The 27,296-nt window shown below is 51.4% G+C and overlaps 1 protein-coding gene across 1 annotated transcript; it reads right to left on the reverse strand.

Annotated features, from left to right (window-relative positions):
- Nucleotides 1-9,271: 9,271 nt before the first annotated feature.
- Nucleotides 9,272-26,531, reverse strand: TICAM1 (TIR domain containing adaptor molecule 1). The gene is made up of 2 exons (XM_057710443.1): nucleotides 26,384-26,531; nucleotides 9,272-11,840 (listed from the first exon to the last, which is right to left on the reverse strand). The coding sequence occupies exon 2, from the start codon at nucleotides 11,693-11,695 to the stop codon at nucleotides 9,521-9,523; it is 2,175 nt and encodes a 724-aa protein (XP_057566426.1). The 5' UTR covers nucleotides 11,696-11,840; nucleotides 26,384-26,531; the 3' UTR covers nucleotides 9,272-9,520.
- Between the last annotated feature and the right edge of the window lie 765 nt (nucleotides 26,532-27,296).

Below are 27,296 nucleotides of genomic sequence, written 5' to 3' on the forward strand. Positions count from 1 at the left end.
CAATGAAGAGTCGCCCCTGCTCTCTGCAACTGGAGAAAGCCCGTGCACAGCAATGAAGATCCAATGCAGCCAATTAATTCATTAATTTAAAATTTTTTCCTTCAAGAACTTTCCCTTTGCATTCACAACTTGGCTAATTATTTGTAGCAAGAGGCCTAGCTGTCGGTCTGTCTCAGCTTTCAACCTACCTTCCTCCTGAAGCTTAATCGTTTCTAGCTTTTGATTTAAAGAGACACGCAGCTCTTCCTTTCACTGGCCAACCTAGAGGCCATTGAAGGTGTATTAACTGACCTAATGTCAATATGGTTGTGTCTCAGGAAATAAGGAGGCCCAAGGTGGGTGGGGGTGGGGGGAGATGGGGAAATAGCCAGTGAGTGGGGCGGTCAGAACACACATACATTTATCGATTCAGTTCACCATCTCACGTGGTGCTTCAAAACAATTACAATAGTAACGTCAAAGATCGCAGATCACAGATCATTGCAACAAATACAATCACAATGAAAAGATCTGAGGACTTCCTAGGTGGCCCAGTGGGTAAGAATCCGCCTGCCAATGCAGGGGACACGGGTTCGATCCCTGCCCCAGGAAGATACCACATGCCACGAAGCAACTAAGCCCATGCGCCACAACAGTTGAGCCTGCACTCTAGAGCCCTTGAGCCACAATTATTGAGCCTATGTGCCGCAACTACTGAAGCCCACGCGCCTAGAGCCCATGCTCCACGACAAGAGAAGCCACGGCAATGAGAAGCCCGTGCTCCACAACAAGAGAAGCCACGGCAATGAGAAGCCCGCACACCATAAGGAAGAGTAGCCCCACTCGCCGCAACTAGAGAAAGCCCATGCGCAGCAATGAAGACCCAACACAGCCAGTAAAATAAATAGGCATTTGTTAAAAAAGAAAAGATTTGAAATTTTGCGAGAATTACCAAAATGTGACACAGAGACACAAAGGGAGCGATTGCTGTTGGAAAAACGGTGTCAATACACCTGCTTGACGCAGAGATGCCACAAACCTTCAATTTGGAAGAAATGCAAGGTCTGCAGAGGGTAATAGAGTGAAATGCGATACAACAAGGCATGCTTATTCATTTATTAAGCACCTACTCTGTGTCAGACACAGGATCCAGCTGTGATGTCAGACAAAATTCATGTCCTCACGAAGAAGGCCAGTAGCAAAGTGTGCAATGAATAAGTGACTTGTGTTTGTCCAAAAGTGCTGAGTGTTATGAAAAAAACAGAGCAGAGTCATGGGGGTTGGTGGGTGACATTGTCAATAAATTTTCAATGCGGAGCTCAAAGAAACCTCCGTTGAGAGAGTGACATTTGAGCAAAGATCTGGGGGAAGTGAGAGAAGGAGCTATGGAGGAATCTGGAGGAAGGACACCATACAGCGGGCACAGCACGTGCAAAGGCCCTGAGGCAGCACCATGCCTGGTGTGTTGGAGGAATGGGGAGGAGGCCTGTGTGGTTGGAGTAAAGAGATCCAGGGGGAGAGAGGGAGGAAGGGAGGGCAGGCAGGAGGTGAGGGCAGGTCATGCAGGACCTTGTGGGCTGCAGGAAGGTCTCGGGCTTTTACCCCAGGGAGGTGGGACCCTGGAGGGCTGAGGGCAGGGGAGGGGCGGGGCCTGGCTCGGGTGCTCACGGCCGCCCTCTGGTGGCCACTACAGGGAGGACAGACAGTAGGGGCGAGGATGCGAGTTCAGGGACCAGGGTGCAGCTGACCTCGCTGGTCCAGGTGGGGGGCAGATGCAGGGAGAGAACTGGGAGGGATTCTGGACAGTTTTTTGAAAGCAGAAGCAGGAGGATTGGCTGCCAGATCAGTCTAGGGTGACTCCCAGCTTCTAGCTGAGCCACTGCAAGGACTGAGCTTCCATCAGCAAAGATGACACGTGGGAGGGGCAGGTTAGGGAGGATGGTCAGGTACAGCGTGGCGGTGTTGAGTGTGAGACCGCTGTGAAACCCCCGTGTGGGGAAGTCGAGAGGCAGCCAGACCCTGAGTCTGGAGCTCAGGGGAGGTCCGAGCTGGAGACAGGGCTGAGGGCGCAGACGAGCCCAGCGGGGAGGGGGTGGGGTGGGGCAGGGGAGAGACCCGAGGGGGGTTGGGAAGAGGTGGGTGGCAGGGAGGGCGGAGGCAGGGGGGAGTATGGGCGCCGGGGGCCATGTGAGGACAGAGTTCTTAGAAGGAGGGGGGCCGGCCCGGTCAGACATCTCTGAGAAGGGGAGGAGGACAGAGACGTGACCGCTGGACTTAAAGGTACCAATGACCTTGACCAGGGTAGCTTCTGCAGCCTTGGGAGGAAGGAGGGCTGATTCTGGAGCAAACACCCACCCTGGCCCCCTCTCAGGGCTGACCCTACCTTCCAGAAAGCCCTTTATTTGCATGGGCAGAGGAGTGGGAGGTGGGTTGGGGCAGAGGGCGGGCTGCAGAGCCTGCAGAAACTTCCTCCTTCTGGCTTCACTGGACTTTCCGTTTCCCGAGCGAGGAGGCCCTGCCTGGCCCGGGTCTGGGTCAGGGTGACTTTGAACTCCAGTGTCACAACCAGCCCAGCAAAGGCCCAGCACAAGTGCCAGGCCGGGGCAGGAAGCAGATGCTTCTAGAAGAAACAGAAGAGACAGACACCCGCGGCCTCATTGCCGGCCGTCTGCAAACCTCCACACCAACACCCGACTGAACAACTCCAACCAGACATGTGTTTGTTCATTGATAACCTCGCTGACCTGAGTGCCTGGGCATACCGTGGCCACCACTGGCTGTGGATGGTGTAACCAGAAGATAAAAATAAAAGTAGGATTTCTTATATATTTGTTCTGCTCTGCAGTGGATTGCCTGACCGACCCCTAGGCACCCCTCTGCTCTAGCAACGCAGGCTCCAAGGGTATTTCTCATACTGGTTATGAAGGGGGGGGGGTCTCTGGGATGGAATACTACACAGCCATGAAAAAGAATGGGGCTGCACAGAGTGGTGGCTTGTGCTTCTGATAATGGGGGTAACCTAGGAATGCAAGTTCATGTTCTGCTGAATAAAAGAAGCCAAATGCCAAAGGCCATGTCGTGTGTGATCCCATTTACATGAAACTTCCAGAACAGGCAGCTCCAGAGAGACAGAAAGCAGCTCTGTGATTGCCAGGGGCTGAAAAGGGGGATGCCCAGTGACTGCTAATGGGGATGTAGCTTCTTTTTGGAGTGGTGAGAATGTTCTAGAATTAGTGGTGGTGATTGTACAATATAGTGAAATATACTAAAAACCCAGTGAAGTGCATCCTTAAAAAATAACATGATTGTCATAACAAAAAAAATTCGTGTTATATTGCGGCTTCCCTGGTAGCACAATGGTTGAGAATCTGCCTGCCAATGCAGGGGACACAGGTTCGATCCTTGATCCGGGAAGGTCCCACATGCCAAGGAGCAACTAAGCCCGTGAGGCACAGCTAATGAGCCCACGCTCTGCAACTACTGAAGCTCTTGTGCCTAGAGCCCATGCTTCACAACAAGAGAAGCCACCACAATGAGAAATCCATGCAGCGCAACAAAGAGTAGCCCCCGCTCTCTGCAACTACAGAAAAGACTGCATGCAGCAACGAAGACCCAGTGCAGCCAATAAAAATAAATAAATACATTTATTTTTAAAAATTCATGTTCTATATTTCACTAGAAACTCAGCTCTGCTTCTTATAGGCAGTGTGATCTTGGCCAGATTACTTAACCTCTCTGAGCCTCAGTTTCTTCATCTGTAAAATGGGAGTAATGAAATCCACCTCTTAAGGGTATTGTAAGGTTGTGGTAAGGATTACATGTAAAGCTCTTAAGGCAATCTTGGCCCATAGTAAGTTTCCTCAAAGTGTTTGTGCTTCTTATTATCTTATATAAAGTAAGTCAGAACAAAGAAGAGGATTGGAGAAGTGCAATTTCAAACAGATTTTAGGGAATTCTTTGGCAGTCCAGTGGTAGGAACTCCACACTTTCACTGCCAAGGGCCTGGGTTTGATCACAGGTGGGGGAACTAAGATCCCTGCAAGCCATGTGGCTCGGCCAAAAAAAAAAAAAAACCACCCCAAAACAAACAAACAAAAAGAACGGATTTTAAATGGGGTGTTCAGAGAAGATTCCACTCAGAAAGTGACATCTGAACAGAGTTCTGAAGGAGGTGAGGGGAGAAAACTGTGGAAGTATTAGGAGGAAAGACACATCAGGCAGCGAGCACAGTCTGTGCAAAGGCCCTGAGGCAGCATTTTGCCTGGCGTGTTGCAGGAACAGGGAGGAGGCCTGTGGGGCTGGAGCAGAGTGAGCGAGGGGGAGAGAGGAAGGAGGGGAGGGCAGGGTGGGGACAGGGCAGGTTGTGCAGGGCCCTGTGCACCTTGGAAGGACTTGGGCTTTTACCCCAAAAGAAGTGGGAGCCCTGGAGGGCAGTGGGCAGAGGAGGGGCGGGGCCTGACTCAGGTGCTCACAGGCACCCTCTGGTGGCCCCTACCGGGAGGACAGACTATAGGGGATGCAGGGCAGGCTATAAATCAGCGCACTGGTGTCTCTAGGTGACTAGGGACAGGGGAGAAAGGGCAACTTTCCCCAATTCCTTTTTCTTGCCTTTTGGATTTTGAACCATGGTATTCCCTGTTCAGAAAAGAGCTTTACACATCTGAGGATAGTGCATTTGTGTGCGATGCCACGTTGATTGTTGGGAAGGCCAGGGGGCAGTGTGTGTGTGTCTGTCACCTCGTCTATGTCTCCCCAGGCAGTGGAACAACCAGACTGCGCTGGAGATGCAGAAGGTTTTGGCGATTAGAACGCAGCACATGTCCAGTTCTACCCAAGCCAAGTTGCTGCCACGCATGTGCTATGTGACACTGGGCAAAGCATTACCCTCTCTGGGCCCCGAGAGCCAGAGAACATCTGCAAAAGATCTATCTCAGAAAGACATCATTCTTCTGTTTGGCTGCACCACACAGCATATGGGATCTTAATTCCCTGACCAGGAATCAAACCCGTGCCCCCTGCATTGGAAGTGCGGATTCTCTTTTTTTTTTTAATTAATTAATTTCATTTATTGGCTGTATTGGGTCTTCATTGCTACACACGGGCTTTCTCTAGTTGATGCGAGCGGGAGCTACTCTTCATTGTAGTGGCTCCTCTTGTCGCCGAGCACAGGCTCTAGGCACGTGGGCTTCAATAGTTGTGGCACATGGGCTCAATAGTTGTGGCTCACGGGCTCTAGAGCATAGGCTCAGTAGTTGTGGTGCACGGGTTTAGTTGCTGCACAGCATGTGGGATCTTCCCAGAGCAGGGCTCGAACCCGTGTCCTCTGCATTGGCAGGTGGATTCTTAACCACTGCGCCATCTAGGAAGTCTGGAAGCGTAGATTCCTAACTACTGGACCGCCAGGGGAGTACCAGAAAGACATCATTCTAAGCAGGGACACAGCTATTGACCTCTGAAGATAAATCATCTCTTGTTTATTCACGTTTCAGACTTTTAAAGAGGGGAACATTTTCAAAAAATCTCCCCCTCGTTTTCTTTAAGGCTGTTTGGCTTAGAGGGGGCCTGGGACTTCACCAGGAAACACCCCAGGCCCATGGGGCCATGTGGGGTAGGCTGGCCACCAGGGGGCGCTGGGGCAGCAGGAATTGTGGCCCCGTGTGAAGCTGCCCTTCCCAACGTGGTCTCCCCTCCAGGCCTTTACCCATGCTGTGCCCACCCCCAGGGACACGTTTCCCCACCAATGACTCATTCCGACTTAGGCCTCTGATGTCAGCTTACTTCCTCCTTCCAGAAGGTTCTCTTAATACCCCCAGGCTGATCAAGGGTCCCCTTTGGGCCTCCACAGCTCCCCCCCATACTTTGTCACAGGCCTGATCATCCCGTAACTCTACCTCTGGTCACCTGAGGGGGTGACCATTCAGTCCACCCTGTGCCCAAGGACCTGCACACAGTAGGAGCTCAATAAGTGTTGGCTGGCTAAATGGATGGAGGAATCCAGGTCCTCTCCACTCACTGCCCAGTGAGCTCCATGGAGGCAGGGACCAGGTCTGTGTCCTCAGTGCCCAGCATGGTCTGTACACAGTAGGTGCTCACTAATTGTTTGTCAAAAGGATTCACTTTACTGAACAGTTATTGTGTGCCACACCCCGTGCTGGGTTCTGAAAATACTGCAGTGACCAAGATAGATCGTTCCCCAGCTATCTCAGGGTGGGCAGGGTATAGTGGAGAAGCCACAGATTCACAAGTAACAAAATGAACAGGAATATTTCAAAGAATTTAAAAAATCTAGGGACGTCCCTGGAGGTCCAGTGGTTAAGACTCTGCACTGCCAATGCAGGGGCCACGGGTTCAATCCCTGGTTGGGGAACTAAGATCCCACATGCTGCACAACACGGCCAAAAAATAAAATGAAAATGATAATAAATAATAAAAATTAAAATTAAAGATCAAAGCCATAAATGAACATGCTGCAGAGTCTCCATATAGGCTAGAACCCAGTAGAGAGATGCCTGGCTCCTTCTCCTGCCCCAGAAGGCTCCTTATAAGCTGTGTGACCTTTGGTAAATGACATCACCCCTCCTGGCCTCAGTTTCCTCATCTGTAAATTAGGAACATTGTTTCTAGCTCCCAGGGCTGTTGAGAGGATGAAGTGAGTTCATCCAGCATGTAAAGCCCTCAGCCCTGGGCTTTCAAAATGACCATCCTTTAAATATCTTGGGTTGACACAGGGACATGTAGGTACCGGGGTTCCAGACCGAAGGTCACTAGGTCCATGGTACAGGCATGAAAGACGTGGCCCAGAAATTGTGACTCACAATATCTCAGGGATGAAATAGGGGCTCACATTCTTTTTTCTTTTTTTTAATTTTTGGTTGCATTGGGTCTTTGTTGCTGCGCACGGGCTTTCTCCAGTTGCGGCGAGCTGGGGCTACTCTTCCTTTCAGTCCGCGGGCTTCTCACTGCGATGGCTTCTCTACTTGCAGAGCACGGGCTCTGGGTGCACAGGCTTCAGGAGCTGTGGGGCACGGGCTTAGCTGCTCCGCGGCATGTGGGATCTTCCTGGACCAGGGCTCGAACCCGTGTCCCCTGCATTGGCAGATGGATTCTTAACCACTGCGCCACCAGGGAAGCCTGGGGCTTACATTCTGAATGGACCCACTTCTCCCTCCTCTGCCTCCACCCAGGTCCAGCCCCTGTCCTCACTGGCCTGGACCAGCCCCCTCTGGCTCCCCAGCTTCCACCCTTGCTCCCCTGTCTGCCCTCCCCACCCCAGCCAGAGGGTGTCCATGAGCACCCGCCCCGCCTCTGCCCACAGCCCTCCAGGGTCCTACCTCCCTGGGGGTAAAAGCCCAAGTTCCCCCTCCCCCCCAGGCCCACAATGTCCTGACCACCTGCTCTGTCCCCTCCCTGCTCTCCCCTCCTCCCTCTCTCCCCCTGGCTCACTCTGCCCGTCCTTGCTATTCATGCACCAATGCAGGCATGGCTGTGCCCCAGGGCCTTTGCACTGCCTGTTTCCTCTGCCCAGAAGATCTAACCCTTCCTTCCCAAGCTCTTCTCTTCCTCCCAGTCTTGGTTCTAACACCACCTACTCAGAGAGGCCCTCCCTGGCCACCTGGGGCAGTTCTTCCTCCTGAGGAACCCCCATCACTGTGCCCTGTTTATTTCTTCTGAAGTCTCCTCACTTTCTGAAATGATCTTGCTTCCTCATTTGATGACTGATTCACTGCTCCCTCACTTCCGCCTCCACCTGCGATTGAAAAGAGAGCAGGGGAGAGTTCCCATCTATCTTCGCCCCTACTGCTCCCCCGTATCTGGGACAGTCTTGCCACACAGTAGAAGCTCAATAAATATTGGTCAACTGGAAAAATGGGCTGTTAATGGCAACTCTAGCCTTAGTGATCAGGAATTCTGTTCGGGAATTCCCTGGTGGTCCAGTGGTTGAGACTTGGCACTTTCGCTGCTATGGCCCAGGTTCAGTCCCTGGTCAGGGAACTAAAATCCTGTAAGCCACGCCGGTGCGGCAAAAAAAAAAAAAAAAGAAAGAAACCGTCTGTTTCTACAACCTCACCCTAAGAATCTAACCTCCCCAGGTTTCACTTCATGCTGGGGAAGCCGGGAGCAAATCCCTGACAAATCTGAGTCAGCGACTAAAATAGCAAGTGGTGCGTGACAGCCTGGGTGACTCACACCAGGCCCGCCCTTTGGGGTGGCTGGTGGGGAAAGGACATGCTAAGTCAGTGTGCAAAGCGCGCTGTTGGACGAGAGGAGGCCTGCAGCTTCCCAGCTTACCTGGCCCACATATGCCCTTCCTGGGCTGGCCTTCGTTCCCTCCCTTGGAAATCTGACTATGTCACTGCAATCTCCCCACTTCCGATCTGAGTGACCTTGGGGACCAGAATTCACCTCTCTCGGCCTCAGTTTTCCCCATCTGTAAAATGGGACTAGCAACCAGAAGCTTCTACCTGGGGTGGGGGGTCATTTTTGAGGATTCAAATACATTTAGGTGGGACTCCTCTGGCAGCCCAGTGGTTAAGACTCCACGCTTCCACTACAGGGGTCGTGAGTTCGATCCCTGGTCAGGGAGATCCTTGGTCAGGGAGATTCCACATGCCACGAGGTGTGGCCAAAAAAAAATTTTTTTTTTAGAGATTTAAAGCCTCCAGAATGGATAAATGGTGAGTACTCAACAAATGTTAATTCTATTCTTATTCTCAAAAGGTCTGAGACCCTGAAAAAGATTAATCCCCTTCACACCGGGCACAAAGTTAATGAGAACTTACAATGTCTCTAGTATTTCAGTGTTATTGCACAAGATCTGCTGATGACCTTGGAATGATGGCCTCATAAACCCATTTCTCAGATGAAAAAAACAGAGGCTCAGAGAGGTGAAGGCACTTGCTCAAGATTACACAGTGTGACTGGAGCCCACCCTTGGTGGAGGCATCAAGGCAGACCTGCTCTTCCCCAAAACAGGACTGCAACAGTAAAGGCTAAATGTAGTCCCAGTGTCTTTTCTCTCCACCTTCTTTGGCATTAGAACCAATATTTTTGTTTGGCAAAGCACATGGCCCATCAGAAGACTACATTTCCCAGGTTGCCTTGCAGCTGGAGGTGGGCCATGTGACTACATCCTGACCAATAAAATGAAAGCAAACCGCAGCAACTTTCAGCCCCTGTCCCTTTTACGGCAATAGTAGCCATGGTTTTTATCTTGACAAATGCAAGGCACAGGTTTCCCAGAGGACAATGGCGCTGTCGAAACATTCAATAAATATTTATTACAGTTAAAACACCGTACGCATACCTCCAGTCCAGTCCCCACCACCACCGTCCAGAGAGAGGGAGCGATTGTGGAAGAATCTGTAAACACATCCAATTCTGGCTACCTCGAGGGCCAGAAAGTCACGGGGCCAATTCTGCCCTATTTCCTGAGACCCGCACAGGTCCCCGGCAGTGTCCTGAAGGTAGCAAACGACCCCATGTTCCACTGCCCCCTGGAGATGGGGGATCAAGGCCGAGGACATCAGGTCCAGTCACTTAGTCATTCCGTTTCTGGCGTCTCGTCCTCAGGCGCCTGGGTCCGTCTCTGGTTCCACATGTGGTTGTTGACTCCCAGTTGTACCATCTGTGCATGGTGTATGACGAGGGGCTGTAGCCCAGCACTCTGAGAGTGCGCAGGTGAGGCCGGCGGGAAGGCTGGGGGCTGTAGGAAGGCCGGGGGCTGTAGGAAGGCCGGAGGCTGTGGGAAGGCCGGGGTCTGCGGGAAGGCCGGGGTCTGCGGGAAGGCCGGTGGGGGTGTGCCCGCCAGCCAAGGAGGCAGGGACGGCGGCTGATGGCCTGGCCAGGTGGGAAAGGGTGGTGGCGGGGCTCCCAGGGGTCCCTGTCCCCCAAAGGGCACCTGAGGCGCAGAAGGCAGCTGAGTCCCAAATGGCATGTAGCTTCCGAAAGCTACCTGGAGCTTCTCCATCTGCTCCTGGTAGGACAGGTAGCTCTGGACGTAAGACGAGTACAACGCATTCCACGTCGCTGCCTGCTGGCCCTCATCCTCCAGGTGTTGGCTCTGCTCCCGCAGGGCGCGGGCATCCTGTTCCTTTTTCCACTTGGCCTTGCGGGCCCGCAGTTTCTGGGGCTTGAAGGTGTTGGCCACCCTCCTGGCGAAGACCGGGGAGTGCTCGTCCAGCCACACCAGGCCGGTGAGCAGGCTGGACGTGCTGGGGCTGAGCTGGTCCGCGGAACTCTCCAGGGGCAGGAAGGGGATCACGCAGTCCTGCCACCCGCGGCGCGTGAGGCTGTTCATCAGAGACTGGTTCGCCTGGTGCTGGCTCAGCCGGCAGTCGAAGTTGGAGGTGAGCAGCAGGATGGTGAAGGCCGAGTGGTCCAAGGCATCCTGCAGGCAGTGCAGCTCGCCGCGCCCGGGCACCTGGAAATCCTCGCAGAAGGTGGCACCGTCGCGCACGCCCAGGGCCTCCAGCCTCTCGCGCACGCGCAGCGCGATGTGCTCGTCCGCGCGCGCGTGCAGCACCACGAAGTTATAGAATTTCTGCTCCGACGACTCCAGCTCAGGAGGAGGGGGCCCCGGGCTCGAGACAGTCGGGTGAGCCTTAGGAGGGGTCGATGGAGACGAAAAGGGAGGCGGAGTTTGGGGGGCCGGCGGAGTTTGAGGGGCCGGTGGAGTCGATGGGCCTGGCTGAGCTGGCGGGTAAGTGGTGTCTTCCTCTGAAAGTTGGATTGGCGTCTGATCTGTGACAGGGCTGGCGTTTCTAGAAGGCGAGGGGAGAGACTGGGGAGCTGCCGGCACATCCGTGCACTCCACCGGGTAGTGGGTGCTGGTTTTCGGAGCTTCCGGGGGGTCGTGCAGGCTGGGGGGGCATGCACCTGCGGCCACCTCGGGAGGCCTGGGGGCTGGGCTGTCCGGCCTCACCAGGGGGCTGGGAGCGTCCACCGATGGGGGCCAGCTCATCTCTTCGGGCTCCTGGCAGCCCGCAGGGGCAGGCTCGGGCACCGGGCCAGCCTGGGGCCTGTCACACAGCTTGCTGGGCCCGTGGGGGCTGTGGTGACGGGTGAGGAGGGCCATGGTGGGCGACTGGCTAATTTCCAAGTTGCTGCCCAGAGAGGCGGGGCTGCCGGTGGATCTCAGGGAACGCCCTCTGCTCCAGCCCGAAAGGTCCTCGATGGGCCTCGGATCACTGCGGGTCCCGGAGGTCGAGGCAGAGGGTGGCGGGAGGCGGCCCAGATCGGAGTGGAGGGTTTGCATGCCCCCCAGGTCCCCAAGGACATCCCACCCGCAGCGGTTCCGGGCCTCTTCCTGGAGTTCCCCGAGCTGGGGGTCGTCCCTGGAGCTGAAAGCACGGACGGCTGCCCGGTAGGCCTCCTCCCGCATAGACGCTGGACACAGCTTCTCCTCGGCAAGAAGGTGGTACACCCTGGCAACCGCCCAGGACACGTCTGGGGGCTCCTCTGGGGCCTCGGTGCTGTCCACACCAGCCCACTGGCGGGCCACCAGCTTCGCCACAGCGTCTGCCTTCAGCGCCTCCAGGGAGATCCTGGCCTCGGTCTCCTGGCCAAGCTTTAGGAGCACCATGGCGTGCAGGAGGTCCACTCCCCGGCAGCTTGGCCGCAGGGTCTTCAGCTTGTGCTTAAGATGCAAGAGCTTGTCCTGGCTCACCGCGCCTAGAATGTCAAAGGCGCCAGAGAGCGAGGGGCCTGTGCTGGCCATGGCTGTGGGGGGTGGTGGCCTCCGGAGGCGGGAGAAGCACTGGGTGATGGAGTCATGTTCCGTACACCCCCGCCCCCCTGCACTGCAGGCCCGGTGTCCCTACCCGCTCACGGGTACCAGGTCCCCTGGTGGCTGCAGAGCTGACCTGTGAAGCAGAAAGACATGGTTATCACCAGAAAGGGGGGCTCTGGGAGGCGGCCCAGACAACCCCCACCCCCGTGCCTTCAAAACCCACCAGACCTATCAAGGTGACCTTGAGTAAGCCTTCTCATCTCCCCCACCCTCCATTTCCTCCTCTGCAAGAGGACAGCAGAGGCACCTGCCTGGTGTCACCCAGCAGGTGGCCGCTACTGTTTTCCCCATTCACAGAGAAAGAAAGTGAGCCAGAGAAGTGAAGTCATTTGCCCCAAGTCACACAGCCAGTGAGAGGTCTGGGATTTGTTTGTTTGTTTGTTTTGGCCATGAGGCATGCGAGATCTTAGTTCCCCAACCAGCAACTGAACCCCTGCCCCCTGCGGTGGAAGCACAGAGTCCTAACCACTGGACTACCAGGGAAGTCCCAGAGCTGGGATTTGAACCCAAGCTGTCTGGCTCTAGAGGCTGAGGCTATGTGCCTAACCACCAGACTATACTGCCTATTAGGATGATAGTAAGCCCACTTATGGGATTGTTTCAGGGAGCTAAGCTGTGTTAACATATGGAAAGTTCTGAGCCCGATGTCTGGAAACCAGCAGGCACTCAATGCATGTCACTCAGGAAGGGTCAGCCTCCTAGATGGCCCCCAGTGACCCCACATCCTGGTATTCACAGCCTTGGGTGGTCCTTCCAATGTTGCCCCAGAATTCTGTGAGACTGACAGAATATGGCAGAAGTGATGGGGTGTCACTTGTGACATTAGGTTATAAGAGACACTAGCTTCCTTCTTAGCCACCTCTCTCTGTCACTCTGTTGGGAGGGTAAATCATGATGTGAGCAGCCCTCTGGAAAGGCCCACCAGGGGAGGAACTGAGGCTTCCCACCACTAACCACATGGGGGCACCAATCTCAGACTCCAGCCCTAGTTGAGCCTTCAGATGAGGCAGCCCTGGCAGAGAGCCTAACTGCAACCTCATTAGAGACCTAGAGCCAGAACCACCCAGCTCATCTGCCACCAGATTCCTGATGTTCAGAAACTACATGAGATAATAAATGTTGTTTTGAAGCCACAAAGTTCTGGGGTAATTTGTTACACAGCAACAGCTAACTGATGCAGGTCGCATTATTACTATGATGAGTTAACTATGACCGAGGGCTGGCTCTATGCCTAACACTGCTGCCAAGCCCTTCGGAGGCTCTTTCCTCTTCTCTCCCTTTCCTGAAAAACACCAAGCTGGTTCCCACCTCAGGCTCTTTGCATGCATTGTTCCCTCTGCTTGGAGCACCTTATCCCCAGACCTTTGCCTGGGTGACCTGAAGCTCATCCTCAGCCCCCAGGTACAATGACACCACTTCAGGGAGCCCTCCATGATCACCTCGGTTCTCCATCCCAGTCTGCCTCTCCATTTCCCTCCACAACAGAATTGGCCACTGGATGACCTTTTCCTGTGTGTTAAACCCTACATGTCTTCTGTCTGCCTCCCAACCACCATGGGCATCAGAGGGTGAGTGGTTGTGGAACCACAGATCAGGCACCTAACAAACACGTGTCAAATGAATCAATCAGTGAATGAGGCAATATTTCCTTCCAATATTGTTGATAAGAAAACAGGCAGAGGGAGGTCCACTGTCACCACTTTTATTCAACATAGTTTTGGAAGTCCTAGTCACAGCAATCAGAGAAGAAAAAGAAATAAAAGGAGTCCAAACTGTAAAAGAAGAAGTAAAATGGTCACTGTTTGCAGAGGACATGATACTATACACAGAAAATCCTAAAGATGCTACCAGAAAACTACTAGAGCTCATCAATGAATCTGATAGAGTTGCAGGATACAAAATTAATACACAGAAATGTCTTGCATTCCTATACATTAACAACAAAAGATCAGAAAGAGTAATTAAGGAAACAATCCCTTTTACGATTGCATACAAAAGAATAAAATACCTAGGAATAAATCTACCTAAGGAGACGAAAGACTTGTACTCAGAAAACTATAAGATACTAATGAAAGAAATCAAAGATGACATGAACAGATGGAGAGATTACCATGATCTTGGATTGGAAGAATCAAGATTATCAAAATGACTATACTACCCAAAGCAGTCTACAGATTCAATGCATTCTCTATCAAATTACCAATGACATTTTTCACAGAATTAGAACAAAAACTTTACAATTTGTATGTAAACACAAAAGACCCCGAATAGCCAAAGCAATCTTGGGAAAGAAAAACGGAGCTGGAGGAAACAGGCTCCCTGACTTCAGACTATACTACAAAGCTATGGTCATCAAAACAGTATGGTACTAGCACAAAAACAGAAATATAGATCAATGGAACAGGACAGAAAGTCCAGTGATAAACCCACACCCCTATGGTCAACTAATCTATGATGAAGGAGGCAAGAATATACAATGGAGAAAAAACAGTCTCTTCCATAAGTGGTGCTGGGAAAACTGGACAGCTACATGTAAAAGAATGAAATTAGAACATTTCCTAACAACATACACAATAATAAACTCAAAATGGATTAAAGACCTAAATGTAAGGCCAGACACTATAAAACTCTTAGAGGAAAATATAGGCAGAACACTCTTTGACATAAATCACAGCAAGACCTTTTTTGATCCACTTCCTAAAGTAATGCAAATAAAAACAAAAATAAATGGGACCTAATTAAACTCAAAAGCTTTTGCACAGCAAAGGAAACCATAAACAAAGCAAAAAGACAACCCACAGAATGGGAGAAAATATTTGCAAATGAAGCAACCCACAAGGGATTAATCTCCAAAATATACAAACAGTTCTGTACCTCAATAATAAAAAAAAAATCAAATCAAAAAATGGGCAGAAGATCTAAACAGACATTTATCCAAAGAAAACATACGGATGGCCAAAAAGCACAAGAAAAAATGCTGAACATCATTAATTATTAGAGAAATGCAGATCAAAACTACAATGAGGTATCACCTCACACTGGTCAGAATGGCCATCATCAAAAAAATCGACAAACAATAAATGCTGGAGAGGGTGTGGCGAAAAGGGAACCCTCCTACACTGTTGGTGGGAATGTAAATTGGTGCAGCCACTATGGAAAACAGTATGGAGGTTCCTTGAAAAACTAAAAAGAGAGCTACCATATGACCCAGCAATCCCACTCCTGGGCATATACCTGGAGAAAACCATAATTCGAAAAGATACATGCACCCCAATGTTCATAACAGCACTATTTACAATAGTCAAGACATGGAAGCAACCTAAATGTCCACCAACAGAGCAATGGATAAAGATGTGGTGTGTGTGTGTATACAGATACACTATTACTCAGCCATAAGAAAGAATGAAATAATGCCATCTGCAGCAACATCGATGGACCCAGAGATCATCACACTGAGTGAAGTAAGTCAGACAGAGAAGGACAAATATCATATGATATCGCTTATATGTGGAATCTTAAACAGTGGTACAAATGAATTTATTTACAAAACAGAAATAGAGTTACAGATGTAGAAAACAATCTTAGGGTAACCAGCGGGGAAAGGAGGGGAGGGATAAATTGGGAGATTGGGATTGACATATACACACTACTGTATATAAAACAGATCACTAATAAGGACCTGCTGTAGAGCACAGGGAACTCTACTCAATACTCTGTAATGACCTATATGGGAAAAGAATCTAAAAAAGTGGATATATGTATATGTATAACTAATTCACTTTGCTATAGAGCAGAAAGTAACACGACATTGTAAAGCAACTATACTCCAATAAAAATTTTAAAAAAGAAAGGAAGGAAGGAAGAACAGGTACAGAGAGAAGGACTTTCCCAAGGGCATAGAACAGAGACACCATGAAGAGTGTCCCAAACCCCCAAATTTAAGTCCCCAGGTTCTCAAGGTACGCCACATGCAGGCTTGGAAAAAGCACAGCCTCACGTCCAGTCCAGGGAGCCGGGAACACTTTCTCTGCCCCTTAGCCTGTTGCACCCTGGTGCCTACAATGAGACCACCCCCAGAGGCAAGAACAATGCATCTCCACCAGGGGCAACTCTGTCCCCCCAGGGGACACTTGGTGACATCTGGGGATGTTTCTGGTTGTCTCGACTGCAGGGTTAGGTGCTCCTGGCATCGAGTGGGTGGGGGCCTGGGCTGCAGCTCCACGCCCTACAGTGCCCCAGATGTTGCCAGGCGCGGACGTCTGAGGATCCCTGGCCTAGGGCAAGAGCTGATTCATCCATCAACCCCCTTTGCTGATAAATCACAGACATCACTGTGTAAGTGACTCAGCATTTTTTTTAAAAAGTCATTCTGAGCGGATGTCCTGTGGCCCAGGACCAAGGTCAGTGTTTCCAGGAACACCAGACACAGAGCAGAGAGAGCCTTAGGGGAGCCAGAGTCAGAGGGTGGGCGTGCGAGGGAGATGTGACCAAGCGGAGTGGGCAGAAGAGAAGTGGCCGAGAGAGAGAGAGAGAGAGAGAGAGAGAGAGAGAGGCGGTGCCGGAGGGGAAGGACACAAGGAGGTCAGAGTCTGTCTGGCTGTTTCGAAAATGGAAGCAGCCTGACATGTTGAAATGCTGACTGGGCCGGGGAAATAGCAGAAACCCCAAAATGGAACTGACTTCCTAGTTGGGGGGTGGGGGGATGATCAACAGATACATGAGTGAAATTCACGGTATATCATGGCATAAATGCCATGGAGACACAAGGAGGGAAGGAGGGTCATGTATTCCAAGAGTGGGTGGGGGTGGGGGGGTGCAGTTTTAAACAACGTAGTTTAGGAAGGTCTTGACGAGAAGAGAGATTTCAACAGGACGTAAACATGGGGAGAGAGTGGGGACATCTGAGGGCAGAGAGATCCGGGCAGAGGGAAAACAGCCCGTGCAAAGGCCCTGGGGCAGGACCGTGACTTGCGTGTTGGAGGAACAGGGAAGAGGCCCATGTGGCTGCAGCAGAGTGAGCGAGAGGGAGAGAGGGAGGAGGGGAGGGCAGGGAGGGGACAGGGCTGGTCGTGCAGGGCCTTGTGGGCTTGAGGGGGGAAATGGGGGCACTTGGGCTCTTACCTGAAAACCTAGAACCACCTCAACCTGTCTAAATGCTGTGGTCTTGCCTCGTGTGTTGCCGAGAAGGAAAATGGGTTCAGCAGGACCACATCTGCTAACTTTTCCAGAGAAGCCAGAAATGCAGATTTTCAGGAATCTGCTCAGTTGTGATAAGTTAGCAATCGATTCAGGTATTTTAAAGAGAACTTGTAAGCTTAAAAAAAAAAAAAGAGGAGCCAATGTGGCAGTCACAGAGTAAAAACTCTAAACATATTTGTCGCAAATAATAAAGGAAGTGAGTGAAGAGGCAGAATTTATACATACATAGCAATTCCTGCATTCACTCACTCATTCAAGAAGCAATTTTCCAGCATCTGCAATGTATTGGACACCACTGAACATATAAGGACAGAGAGAAGAAAAGAACAGCAATGCTCTTCCCTCTTGGAGCTGGCAGTCCAGTGGGTATACAAATTGTATATAGTATAATATTATAATATATGGCAAAAGCAAAGCAACAAAACAAATTCCATCCACTACACTGAAGGTTGACATTTCCATGTTTCATTTGTAGACTCAATAATGAACTCTTAACTAAATCCACCTGCCAATGCAGGGGACACAGGTTCGAGCCCTGGTCCAGGAGGATCCCAGATGCCATGGAGCAACTAAGCCTGTGTGCCACAACTACTGAGCCTGCGCTCTAGAGCCCATGAGCCACAACTACTGAGCCCATGTGCCACACCTGCTGAAACCCACGCACCTAGAGCCCATGCTCCACAACAAGAGAAGCCACTGCAATGAGAAGCCCGCACACCACAACAGAGTAGCCCCCGCTTGCTGCAACTAGAGAAAGCCTGCGTGCAGCAACAAAGACCCAACGCAGCCAATAAATAAATTGATTAATTAAAAAAAAAAAGAAAAAAACCCCCTCAATTTAAAAAGAAGGAAAACAATTATCACTCAAGTGCCTCCTTAGTTCCTGAATTATTTTTCCATAAAGAAAGACTAAATACATGCCACATATTACTGTAGAGACGAGTTACTTTTTTCTTTTCATAAGCTTTTTTGCTTTTTTCAAAAGCAAATATATGGCAACATATGGCAACAAAGTGGGTATATGTATGTATAATATACAATGTAATATATAATAATCTCTTAGTTGTGACACTGGCCTTCCCACTACCCTTCAAACTCACCAGGCACAGTCCTGCCTCAGGGCCTTTGCACTGGCTGCTCCTTCCACCTGGAACACCGTTTTCCCCATGTATCCCCACAGCTCACTCCCTACCCTCCTTCAGATTTTTGGTCAAGCCTGCCCTGGTGACACTGCGCACAACTGCCTAGGACAGGGGTCACAAAGTATGGCCCACAGGCTGTTTTAGTAAATAAAGTTTTCTTGGAACACAGGCACGTTCACTCATTTACACAGGCTCCGTGCCTGCTTTCAGGTCACAATGGCAGAGCTGAGTAGCTGCAACAGACACCATGTAGCCCATAAAGCTGAAAACATTCACTCTCTGGTCCTTTCCAAAAAAAAGGTTGGGGACTTCCTAGGTGGCTCAGTGGTTAAGAATCCGCCTGCCAATGCAGGGGACACAGGTTGGAGCCCTGCCCCAGGAAGATCCCACATGCCGCGGAGCAACTAAGCCCGTGTGCCACAACTACGGAGCCTGCACTCTAGAGCCCGTGAGCCACAACTATTGAGCCCATGTGCCACAACTACTGATGCCCACGTGCCTAGAGCCCGTGCTCTGCAACAAGAGAAGCCACCACCACAATGAGGAGCCCCCACACCACAAAGAAGAGTAGCCCCTGCTCGCCGCATCTAGAGAAAGCCCATGTGCAGCAACAAAGACCCAATGCAGCCAATAAATAAATAAATAAATAAATTTTTTTTTTAAAGTTTGCTAACACGTGAGCTATGTAACAGGCATATGATTTTTTTTTCCCATTCCATAGCGAGGCAAACGTAGATTGCACAGCTAGTGACAGGCAGAACAGCTCTAAGGCACCAGTGTTTGTAACCCTAAAGCCAACTGGTTGTCTCTCCAGGCCATATAATTATTACGTGGCACAACTGGCTGTTATTGGTCAAATTGGGTTCCCCCACCCCGCCCAAGTTCAGATGTTCAAATCCTAACCCCCAGGACCTCAGGATGTGACTACATTTGGAGATGGGGTCTTTTTTTTTTTTTTTTAATAAATTTATTTACTTATTTATTTATTGGCTGTGTTGGGTCTTCATTACTGCACACGGGCTTTCTCTAGTGGCGGAGAGTGGGGGCTACTCTTCATTGTGGTGTGGGGGCTTCTCATTGTGGTGGCTTCTCTTGTTGCGGAGCACTTGCTCTAGGTGCGTGGGCTTCAGTCGTTGTGGCACACGGGCTCAATAGTTGTGGCTCACAGGCTCTAGAGTGCAGGCTCCGTAGTTGTGGCGCACGAGCTTAGTTGCTCCGCGGCATGTGGGATCTTCCTGGGGCAGGGATCGAACCCGTGTCCCTTGCACTGGCAGGTGGATTCTTAACCACTGAGCCACCTAGGAAGTCCAGAGATGGGGGGGGTCTTTACAGAGGCAATCAAGTTAAAATGAGGTCATAAGCGTGGGGCCCTAATCCTGAAAGACTGGTGTCCTTATAAGAAGAGGAGGTTAGGACACTGACACCCACAGAGGGAGGACCATGTGACAACACAACACAGGGAGAAGACGGCCATCTGCAAGCCAAGGAGAGAGGCCTCTGCGGAACCAACCCTGCTGACACCTTGATCTTGGACTTCCAGCCTCCAGACTGAGGGAATAAATGTCTAATGTTTAAGCCCCCCAGCCTGTGGGACTTTGCTGTGGCAGCCCCAGTCCCATGTGGCTCCTGAGCACTGGAAATGCAGCCACAGCTACAGGGGAAAAAGTTTTAAATTTGATTCATTTTTAAGTCATTAAAGTGGAAACACTGGGGCAGTGTGAAAAAAAATCCCCCCCCCCCAATAAAATCCAACTTTGTTTTAGTCGGATCAGATTTCACTTAAATGGTTAAAAATGTAGCATCTGAATTGAGATGTGAAAGGAAACACACCAGATCTTGAGGAGTGAGTATGAGAAAGGGTGTGTAAGGGGCATAGCTGGATTGGAACCCAGGCTGCCTGGCTCTAGAACACCCTGGGTCTGTGGTCTCCAAAGTGTATCGCCAGGGATTCCAGCTTACACGGACCTGGTTCTGGTTCTACGGCCCGAGAAACAGACATCTAGTTTTAATTGAAACATCCGGTAAAATGAGCTCACCGCCAGAGTACTCCTGGAGGAAAGCAAAAGACAGAAGATGTTGCTATAATGCAGGAACAAGTAAGCAGTAATCTAAAGGCAAAGTGTATAGTTTCTCCTACCTCTGACGTGAGCTCGCTGTTATCAACAAAATGGGATAAAAACGACAACGATCTTATAGTCAGGTGGTACCACAAGTCAGCCAAAACTTACTGAAATATCAAAATTACTTCAAGTATCAGATATCTGCCTCTACAGCAATGACCCTTGGATCAACTATTCTTTCCACCTCTCGACTTCTGGCAACAGCTGTATGTATAGGAACTTAGAAAAAAATCAGACTTCCCTGGTGGTGCAGTGGTTAAGAATCCGCTTGCCAATGCAGGGGACACGGGTTCTTCCCTGGTCTGGGAAGATCCCACATGCCGTGGAGCAACTAAGCCCGTGTGCCACACCTACTGAGTCTGTGTGCCACAACTACTGAAGCCCACGCGCCTAGAGCCCATGCTCCACAACAAGAGAAGCCACTGCAGTGAGAAGCCTGCATACTACAATGAAGAGTAGCCTCCGTTCACCACAACTAGAGAAAGCCCGTGCGCAGCAACGAAGACCCAACGCAGCCAAAGATAAAACAATTAATTAATTTAAAAAAAAAAAGAAAAATTCACAATGAACTCTACTCAGTACTCTGTAATGACCTATGTGGGAATAGAATCTGAAAAAAGGGTGGATATGTGGATATGTATAACTGATTCACTTTGCTGTACAGCAGAAACTAATAACATTGTAAATCAACTAGACTCCAATAAAAATTAATTTTAAAAAATGGATGGGCCTAGAGGCTGTCATACAGAGTGAAATAAGAGAGAGACAAATATATATTAATACATATATGTGGAATCTAGAAAAATGGTACAGATGAACCTATTTGCAAAGGAGAAATAGAGACACAGATGTAGAGAACAGACGTATGGACACCAAGCGGGGAAGGGGTGGTGAGATGAATTAGGAGAGTGGAACGGACATATATACACTACTGTGTATAAAACAGATGACTAAGGACTTCCCTGGTGGTCCAGTGGTTAAGACTCTGAGCTCCCAATGCAGGGGGCTCAGGTTCCATCCCTGGTCCGGGAACTAAGATCCTGCATGCCTCACGTCACGGCCAAAAAAAATAAATAAGTAAAGTTTAAAAAAATAGATAACTAATGAGAACCTACTGTATAGCACAGGGAACTCTACTCAGTGCTCTGTGGTGACCTAAATAGGAAGGAAATCCAGAAAGGAGGGGATATATGTATACGTAGAGCTGACTCACTTTGCTGTACAGCAGAAACTGACACAACATTGTAAAGCAACTATACTCCAGTTAAAAAAAAGAGAGAAAATCAGTCACGTGGTGACATGCACCCTCCAATTTTCAATGAACAAAGGGCACAGCTGATAAAATGTGAAGGACGGGGCGCAAGTGCGGCTGGTTATTAAGTTCTGTTTCACGCACTGTTCACTCTGAAAATTCAAGTTCAGGACTTGGGATCTGTATCCTATCCTGAGTTCAGGTTCTATGTCAATAAAATGTTAAAAGGAAAAAAAAGTTTCACCACCTCCTGACTACACTACCGGCAGCAGTGTGAGAAGCGAATCTGAATTAGCTGCCAACGTTGAACAGAGGAGATGCTGTGTGAAACTCTGGTGCTCTGGGTTCTCTTGGAATCCGGACGGTCAGCGAGAACAGAGGGGCAGCTGCCCTTGTCAGGGAGCCAAAAGCTGCACCCTTTACAGGACACCCACCTAAAATGAGTCACACCCAGGGCAAGAGAGAGCAGCTGGTGGGAACGTGCCCCTGGGGTTCACATGTCAGGCGAACCGCTTCCAGGCTGTGACCTTGGACAGGCCACCAGCACATTGATGCCTCAGTCTCCTCCTCTGTGGATTGGGTACAAGGATGAGCCCATCCTGCGAGGGCTTGAGTAGGTCAAATGAGTTAATCTACATAGAAATGGACAGAGCAGTGCCTGGCACACTCTGGGTGCTCCCTGAGCCTTGGGGTGCATGACGTCTATCTGCCCCCAGCAGGTACCGGAGCTGGAGGCCCCCGCAGCAGAGGCTCAGGGCTGGGCGTGTGGAAAAGCAGACAGCCAGACTCAGAATCAGCCAGGCAGGGGCTTCCCTGGTGGTCCAGTGGATAAGACTCCATGCTCCCAATGCAGGGGGTCCGGGTTCGATCCCTGGTCAGGGAACCAGATCCCACATGCCCCAACGGTGCAGACAAATAAATAAATAGATATTAGAAAAGAAAAAAAAAAGAATCAGCCCCCACTCCTGGCAAATTGCCTAAAGTCATACCGTGTTTCTTCTCCAACTCCCCGCCTGCCATCCTGAGCCCCGAAACAGCATATTCCCCTGTCCACTCCACCTGCCCTACCGAGTGGCCGCCCCAACCTTCCAGAAACCCGCTCTTTCATCCTGCCCCACCTTCCACGGCCTCCAGGGCAAAGTCCACTCCGCACCTGACAGTGGGTGCTGGGAAGGCGGGGTGGGGGTGGCAGAGAACTCACAGAGGTGGGGGACCCGGCTCTGCCACCTGCCAGCTTCTGGGGCCTGTTTCTCAGCCTCAGTTTCTTTGTGTGTAAAACCAGCAGGAAACTGGCCCTCGCAAACTGGCCCTCGCCCTGAGCGAGAGTTCACAATAATAATACAAGAAAGCACACGAATCAGAAATAAATACTGGCAGAATTTCTTTTTTCTCTTCCTCTTCTTTTTTATTTGTTCACCATATCTGGAACCTGCCCACCGCCTCCTCTCCTGTCGACACTCTTGGGCAGTCTCTTCATGCATGGAGTGAATATTAATTGAGCACCTACTGTGTGCCAAGAGCTATGATAGGTGCTGCTGCAGACTCTCTGGCCCTCTCAAGCTAAGTAATTTATCAAGAAAATGAGCCAGGGTGGGGGAGGGAGGCAAGGACTGGGGGAAGGGCTGCCGAGGACTGGAGATCAAGGAAGACCTCTGGGAGGAAGTGACTTGGGAGCTGAGATCCGAAGGAGGTGAGAGAGCAACTCAGGTGCAGATGTGGAGGAAGAGAGTTTCAGGCAGAGGGCACAGCACGTGCAAATGTCCTGGGGTGGAACTGGGCCTGGTGTGTTGGAGGAACAGTGAGGAGGCCCTCGTGGCTGGAGCGGAGTGAGCAAGGAGGAGAGAGGGAGGAGGGGAGGGCAGGGAGGGAACACAGGGAGGAAGGCACCCTGGAGGGCTGCATGCAGAGCTGGGAGGGGACCTGACTTAAGTGCTCACAGGTGCCCTGTGGCTACTGCTGGGGGGAGAGACTGCGGGCAGGGGGTGGGGGTGGGGTGAGAGAAGAAGAGCCAGGGGTTGGGAGGGAACAGGCGGTGATCTCCAGGAAGGAGATCCAGTGTCTGGATTTGTGGATAATTTGGAGACATGGACAGGGAACAGGAGGAGGTAAGAAGGACTCCTGGGCATTTGGTCTGAATGCGTGAGATGAGGAGGACGTGGAAGAAGCTCGTTTGGGATCAGGAGGGAGAAATCAAGAATTATTTTAGGGGGGACGTCCCTGGTGGTCCAGTGGGTAAGACTCCATGCACCCAATGCAGGGAACCCAGATTCCATCCCTGGTTGGGGAAATAGATCCCACATGTATGCTGCAACTAAGACCCGGTGCAGCCAAAATAAATATAATAAATTAATTAATTTTTTTAAAAAAGCATTTTAAAAAAAAACTGTTTTAGGCCTGAGTCTCTCCCACTTCTCCCCCCCCCCATCCCCAACACTTCCTCTAATCGCACCACACTGTTCCTTAAACACACCACGCTTGAGCCTGCCTCAGGGCCTTTGCACTGGCTGTTCCCGCAGCCTAGAACACCCTTCCGCAGATCCCCACACCACTGACTCCCTCGCCTGCTCTGCTCAAACGTCACCTCCTCACCAAGGTTGACCTTGACCATCCTGTTTAAAACTCAAGCCCATCCCCCACACTCCCTGTTTAATTTTCCTCCTTTCAACTTCCGGCCACCTGTCACCATGGATTTTACCTACCTACTCTATGGACTATGCTTCACTTCCTACCAGAGTCAGCACGGCTCACGTTCATCTGTCTTGCTCACAGCTGTATCTCCAGAGACCGGTGCACAGTAGGTTTACTGACATACATAAATAAGTATACTTTATAAATAAATAAATACTTATTGGCTGAATAAATCGTTGAGTGGACAGAGCAGTGCCTGGAACACAGTAGGCACCCAGTAAATGTTTCCTGCTTGAATCCTCCATTCCCAAGAAGAAAGTCTAATCGGCTCCCACCAGGACTGGCACTTAGTAGGCACACACCTCACTCCTTTTGGCTAATTAAGACATGTTCCAAAGAGACATGGAAGCCAAAACATAGCCAGATTGTCTCTGAAAAACATGTAGGAGACTGACGGGGCATTTATTCAACAAGTGGTGGGACTTCTCTGGTGGTCCAGTAGGTAAGAATCCGCCTGTCAATGCAGGGGACATGGGTTCAATCCCTGGTCCGAGAAGATCCTACATGCCTCGGAGCAAGAAAGCCCACCAGCCACAACTACTGAGCCCACGTGCTGCAAGTACTGAAGCCCATGTGCCTAGAGCCTGTGCTCCACAACAAGGGAAGCCACCGCAATGAGAAGCCTTTGCACTGCAACAAAGGGTAGCCCCTGCTCGCAGCAACGAAGATCCAACATAGCCAATAAATAGATAAACTTATACAAATACCACACACACCAAAAATACCTGGCAGAACAGGTCTTCAGATAGCTAGATATTAAAAAACAAACAAACAAAAACAAGTGTTGGGACTTCCCTGGTGGTCCAGTGGTTAGGACTCCACACTCCCAACGCAGGGGGCCCCGGTTCCATCCCTGGTCAGGGAACTAGATCCTACATGCTGCAACTAAGAGCCCGCATGCTGCAGCTAAAGATCCCGCCCACCGCAACGAATATCCCGTGTGTGGCATCTAAGACCCAGGCAGCCAAATATATAAATATTAAAAAATAATAATAAGTGTTTATTGAGCACCTACTATGTGCCAGGCACTGTGCAAAGCAAAGGACCACACTGCGAGTTAAGACTACTTTGACTGCCTATTTACCAGTGGGAAAGGGAGGCACAGAGAGGTAGAGTGACTTGCCTGGGATCACAAAGGGAGAAAGTAAAGGGGCAGGAATTGAAACCAGGCGGCCCCGCTGCAGGGTGCCCTGCATTTATTCACTGAGCACCCACTATGTGCAGTCCCCCTCCCATGCCTGGGTCTGAGGAATCCTCAAGCCTGGCCAAGGTACTGGATAGCTGCGCTCTGCTTTTGGCACACTTTTGCTCCCTGTGGCTCCATGAGGACACTATTTGGCCCCTACTGTGTGCCCAGTGTACGGAACAGCGTCTCTTGGCACACAGCAGATTCTCCGTAAATGTTTGTTGAAGGACGAATGAATGGCGCTTATTCGGAGGAGGCCACAGAGGCCCAGGCAGCTTCTGGAGCCGGGGGCACCCCCCAACCCTCCCACAAACTCTGGAACCCAGACGCCAGCCTGCCTGGGTCACCCTGTGGTGTCTCCTCTCCCAAACCCCTGCCTCCGCCACAAGGAGAAGGAAGAAACGCAGGTGCGGGGAAGAAGGCCTGGGGCCAGCTGGGCTCTGAGCAGTGCCAGCGGCCTGGGGCGACTTGGAGCGGCTCCTGGGCGGGTAACCAACCAACCCCGGAGCCCACGGGAGGGGGTGGGGAGGGCGGGGTTGAAGATTCCTGGAGCCCCATCTCAGCTGATGGGTGGGACCCGCTGCGGGAAGCGCGCTCGCACAGTGGGAGGGGAACCATGGAAGCCCCTGGAAAAAGTGGGGACTAGGGGGCCCTGCAGGAGCTGGGGAAGCGGCAGTGGCGATCACTGGGCAGGAGGAACCGGGGCTGGGGCAGAGAGTGCGCCCAGTTTGGGGAAGAAATCGGAAACGCGGAGGAGGAAAGGGGTATTGGAGGGTAAGACGGCTTGTTGGGGAGGATTCAGGGTGCTGGGGAAGAGTTGGGGGGTGGGGGGGACTTGGGCCAGGGACGGTAGCTGGAGCGTTGGGGAGGGGGATGGGGGCACGCGCACTGAACACGCGGCGCGAAAAGGTCCAAAGTTCCCAGCGCGGGGCAGCTGGCCTGCAGCCCTGGAGAGGGGCGCGGGGCACAGGACGCAGGGCCCCCTGCAGACCTACGGGGGTCCCCCGCCGGCCCTCGCCCCTTCCTCACCTGCCAGGGATCGCGGAGCCCTTCGGCCGCGCCGCTCGTGTCCTCCGCGCTGGGGCGGGTGGCCCGACGGCCCGGCGGCAGTGCCAGCGGGTGGCAGAGCGCGGAGGGCGCGCCGGTGGCCCCAGGCGCGCGGCCTCCGCCCGCCCCTTCCGCGTCCGGCGGGGGTGGGGAGGAAGGGGGTGAGATCACGCTTCTCCAGCGGAACCGGGAAAGTCCCCGAGACGCCCCGCGCGACATCCTTCGATGCTCCACCGGCTGCCACGTAGGGCGCGTTTGGGCCCCTCTGGGGTGCCCGGACGCTGGGGTCCACAACGGGGATCAAGAGTGACAAATGCCCTGCCCTCGGGGGCCCACAGTCTAGGGAGAAAGAACCACAATATTTAAATTAGTTCATCTCAATTAGTAATTAAAGTTTTCCAGGAAATCGAACATCAAACAGCGGAGATGGGATAATTGGGGGTGAGGGGTGGGGGGGTGGGACTCATGGCCACCCGAGGGGTGTGGGGACGCCCACGTGGTTGGAAGAGGGACAGCAAGATGGCTTATCTTTTTTTTGTTTTTTTGGCTGCACCCAGCCGCTTGTGGGAATCTTAGTTACCCAAGCAGGGATTGAACCTGGGTCCTGCGCAATGAAAGTGCAGAGTCCTAACCGCTGGGCCTCGAGGGAATTCCCCCAAATGGCATATCTCGAAGCTGCAAACATGACGTTTTAAAATTCATAGAGAACAGAACTAATTAAAGCCTGTAACTAAAAAATAAAAAAAGTAATCAAAAAAATTTTAATATATATAAAATAAAATATAAAATTCACAGGGGTCTTGACTTTTGGGGGCTCCTGGACATCTATGGGGCATAGTTAAACCACGGTGCTCAGGGCCCGTCATACTTGTAGGGACCCACGAAAATGGTTTCA

The sequence above is a fragment of the Hippopotamus amphibius genome, chromosome 15 (assembly GCF_030028045.1).
Source record: "Hippopotamus amphibius kiboko isolate mHipAmp2 chromosome 15, mHipAmp2.hap2, whole genome shotgun sequence".
Lineage (NCBI taxonomy): Eukaryota > Metazoa > Chordata > Mammalia > Artiodactyla > Hippopotamidae > Hippopotamus > Hippopotamus amphibius.